Raw genomic sequence first — 4,703 nt, forward strand, 5'->3', positions numbered from 1 at the left:
ATTTGAGAACAAAAGTCGCCTGGCACACTGCTTAGGAGTTCAACACCTTTTACTTATTTCTAGTTACTACTAATGTGAAAACAAGACTAAATATGACTATTGTTGCTCACTTGACTGTCTTAAGACAATTGTCAAGTAATTTTAACATTCATTACAGACGTCAATTGTTGTACAGTATCATGGCTACGCTGTTGGCATCCCCTTTTTTCATTGGATTTCTGCTGTTGTGAGCCTTTAACTATCTGTCTGACTTGTTCACACAGGAGAGAGACGTGACTATCATGGATCCTCTGGGGAGCCTCAACATCATGATGCTGACGAGGCAGAGACGAGTCTGTCCAGATTCTATCACCTCAAGAAACACCAGCAGAGACCCACAGGGAAGAAATATATCTGTTGCTCTGACTGTGGAAAACGTTGCAAATCTTCATCAGAACTTAAAATACACCAGCGAGTACACACAGGAGAGAAACCTCACCACTGTTTTGATTGTGGGAAGAGTTTTACTGCATCTAGCTATCTGATTATACACCAGAGAACACATACAGGAGAGAAACCGTACAGCTGTACTCAATGTGGGAAGAGTTTTACTCAGTCAAGCAACTTGTTATCACACCAGAGAACACACACAGGAGAGAAATCTTATTGCTGTGATCAATGTGGGAAGACTTATATTTCATCTTGCCATCTGACTAGACACCAGCGAGTACACACAGGAGAGAAGCCATTCCACTGTTCAGATTGTGGAGAAAGATTCTCATCTTCACAGAATATGAAGAAGCATCAGAAAACACACACAGGAGAGAAACCTTATAGCTGTAATCAATGTGGGAAGAGTTTTACTCGGCCAGACAGCCTAAAATTACACCAGAGAACTCACACAGGAGAGAAATCTTATAGCTGTAACCAATGTGGGAATAGTTTTTCTACATCTAGCTATCTCACTATACACCAGAGAACACACACAGGAGAGAAATCATATAGCTGTAACCAATGTGGGAAGAGTTTTTCTACATCTAGAGTTCTCACTAAACACCAGAGAACTCATACAGGAGAGAAACCATATAGCTGTACTCAATGTGGGAAGAGTTTTTCTACGTCTAGCTATCTCACTAAACACCAGAGAACACACACAGGAGAGAAACAATATAGCTGTAGTCAATGTGGGACAAGATTTTCTTGGCTAACCAGCCTAGTATCACATCAGAGAACACACACAGGAGAGAAATCATATAGCTGTAACCAATGTGGGAAGAGTTTTTCTACATCTAGAGTTCTCACTAAACACCAGAGAACTCATACAGGAGAGAAACCATATAGCTGTACTCAATGTGGGAAGAGTTTTTCTACGTCTAGCTATCTCACTAAACACCAGAGAACACACACAGGAGAGAAACAATATAGCTGTAGTCAATGTGGGACAAGATTTTCTTGGCTAACCAGCCTAGTATCACATCAGAGAACACACACAGGAGAGAAATCTCCTAGCTGTGATCAATGTGGGAAGAGATACTCTGATAACAGATCTCTGATTAAACATCAGAAAATTCATGAAGGAGTTGTTTCATGATATCAGTGAAATAATGTCACAATGTAGAATGTTTTAACATTGTAGTAGGAGTATTTTAATGATGTCACAATGTAGAACCCTAAACGTTTGTCCCCTGTTCTATTGATTTCAACATGATATGGATATTAGCCTCAGGGGGAAAATCCAGGCTCTGAAATGGAAGAGTTACTATTTTTGTGATATAACAAAAAGTGACTAACAAAAAGAAGAGTTGTGTTACACTTACCACGTTGGTGATGCACTTGAATCAAAATGCAACACTTCAAAATGTAGCTAGCTGCTTTCTACAAATTGTCCTCTAACCAGGGATGTACACATTATTCCCAGATTCCGTGTGCTTTTTGAGCTGTTCGTTTTAACAGGACGTGCAACTTCATCTCCCTCCTGTCACACAAATGATTTTAACATGATATCGATGAGTTATGACAAATAAATGTTGTGTTCCTTTGTTTAGCGACCCCTACATTTAAATGCATCACTCCAAAATGTAGCTGACTGTCTTCTGCAGGTTGTCCACTAATCAGTGAGGTAAAATATATCTCCCATTTCCATGTGTTTTTGTTTAGTTGTTAGTTTCAACATCACGTACAACCTGATTTCCCCCCCTAATCGATATCAGTGATTTATTGCTACTTGTCAAAACAACAGCATTTTTGGTGCTTGTGCAGTTTATAAGGTGCTTGTTTAAGTAATATGATTATTGTGGCAGATGTTTGTGTATATAGCACATTTTATGTTTAGGTTTTCAATTTATCCCAAACTGTTTCTGCATATTGGTTATTGATTAGGACACGATAAAACTGTGTTTTGACATTGGGGATATCCCAGCTAGCAACATGTCATTGAAAAGACATTGAAAATATGACTATGCAACCAAATATTTCATATTTACATTTCATGATCAGATTTAGTAATCGATTTATTGATGATATTTATTCATGCAACCAACTGACAATTTTTGGTACAATTATATTGACATTGTTGCCCTGCTTTTAAAATATCAGGGTTCATTCTCAGATGTGCCAACCCAAATGTACTAGAACATGACATTGGGGACTGGGCCCCGATCCAACAACATGCCTATCTAGTGAACCCTGAAAAGAGAGAGAAGCTCTGCAGTGAGGTGGAAAGTTACTATGGATATTGCAGGAGTTTCCTATTGAAATCAGACATGTCTGTGGTGAGGACAACTTGGTTGCTGATTGTCTCAAGGGTGGGCAGTTAAAAGTTTTGTGTTTAGCTAGTGCGTTGCCATGGATCACAATGTATTTTGACTGCACGTTTTTCCGTATTGGAGATGAGTTTTGTTTGGGCTCGTTCCAAGGGGACGAGAGTTCTAGAAGCTAGTGAGTTTTAGGAAGACGAGAGTTCTAGAAGCTAGTGGGATTTAGGAAGACGAGAGTTCTAGAAGCTAGTGGGATTTAGGAAGACGAGTGTTCTAGAAGCTAGTGGGATTTAGGATTCTATAGAAAGAAAAAGGAGAAACAAATAATACTATTGTATATTATTATTTAGAAATACGTGGTTTTTTCTTGTTTTTAATTGTTGACATCCAGTAGACACCATGTTTATATTGGTGAAGGTGAAGCATTGTAGTTGATTATAATGTGAAATGGAAGTTGTTTTCTGTTGGTGGTGAGCAAACTATAGGATATATTTGTTGTCTTAAGGGGGAAGGTGTTACAGGCTTTGGTTTTTCCATTTATGTTTTGAGGTTGGACTTTAGCTCGTTAGCACGTCTAGCTTGTTAGCACGTCTAGCTCGTTAGCACATCTAGCTCGTTAGCACGTAGGACGCACTGATTGGTGTCACCTCGTTAGTGAGTATGTGTTACACCTGTGCTGGCTTGTCCATCTCGTTAGTGGGAAGGTGTTTCACCTGAGCTGGTCCAGGTTCTATTTAAGAGTGTCTGGCCCAGTGCTCCAGTTGTCTTGATACATGTGGAGAGTCAACACCTTTAGTTGCTCCACCTTTTTGGTTTACTTCCTGTCTTTAAGTTTGGTGTGGGATTTTCTTTTGTTTGCCTCTTCTTGGGCAGATTTAGTGGGTCTCATGATGGGTGTCTTTTAGGTCCCAGTTGTTGTTACTAGTCAACTTTCAGTGGACACCCCCATAGTGTCTTTCAGAGCCCCTCCTAAAAAACAAGCTTATATTTTGGGTTGGATGTTGCATCCAATTAATATTTTAATCAATGGCATTTCCTTAGAATGCTCATTAGTCTTTCAGTTGTTAGTCTTCTGTTTGTTGTTTACTAAATATTTCTGTTTATTTTCATTTTTTAAATTTTTTCCTGTGAAGCCATTGTGTTGCATCCATGTCTGAAATGTGCTGTATAAATAAAGCTGGATTTGATTTCAACAAATTAACCCAATGACTGGCCAATCAACAGACTCTTGGTATGAAAAACAGTATCACGTTTCCAGCCTGCTGAAGGCGTGGTGGAGTGGTAAACACCACCCCCGGCTCTACCAGGGGCTTGAGGTGGTCTCCCACAGCTCTGCTTATGTCATGTTCTGTGGTCTTGCTGTTCCATTTCTGACTGCCCCTGCAACACAGAAACACATTTAGTCATATTATATAAAACACTCAAAGTAATGCATATGGAGCATCTATGGCCTCAGTTACACCTGGCACCTAAATGTGACTTCTGATCACTCCAAGCTGCATTAGGTTCAGATCTACCAGGATGGGCCTTTGACATAGTCAGGCCACTGAATATGCATAAGCAATGTAAAGAGGTGGGGTGAATGAGGGGAAAAGTAAATTTGACACAAATGACCTTCATAATAAATCAAATGTTGTTGGTCACATACAGGTGTTCAGCAGATGTTATTGCAGGTGTAGTGAAATGCTTGTCCTTCTAGTTCCCACAGTGCAGTAATATCTAACAATTAATATCTAACAATTTCACAACAAATACCTAATACACACAAATCTAAGTAAAGGAATGGAATTAGGAATATATAAATATATGGATAAACAATGTCAGAGCAGCATAGACTGAGATACAGTGGGGGAAAAAAGTATTTGATCCCCTGCTGATTTTGTACGTTTGCCCACTTACACTTTCACTGACAAAGAAATGATCAGTCTATAATTTTAATGGTTTATTTGAACAGTGAGAGACAGAATA

General features: G+C 39.2%; 1 protein-coding gene across 1 annotated transcript; it reads left to right on the forward strand.

Moving 5' to 3' along the window:
• Nucleotides 1-259: 259 nt before the first annotated feature.
• LOC145877372 (uncharacterized) lies at nt 260-1,570 on the forward strand (the record flags this gene model as incomplete). The annotated part of the gene is made up of 1 exon (XM_082972685.1): nt 260-1,570. A coding segment is annotated over one exon (1,311 nt), but the record flags the coding sequence as incomplete, so codon positions are not given.
• Between the last annotated feature and the right edge of the window lie 3,133 nt (nt 1,571-4,703).

Source organism: Salmo salar, unplaced genomic scaffold (genome assembly GCF_965601325.2).
Source record: "Salmo salar unplaced genomic scaffold, fSalSal1 ptg000984l, whole genome shotgun sequence".
NCBI lineage: Eukaryota > Metazoa > Chordata > Actinopteri > Salmoniformes > Salmonidae > Salmo > Salmo salar.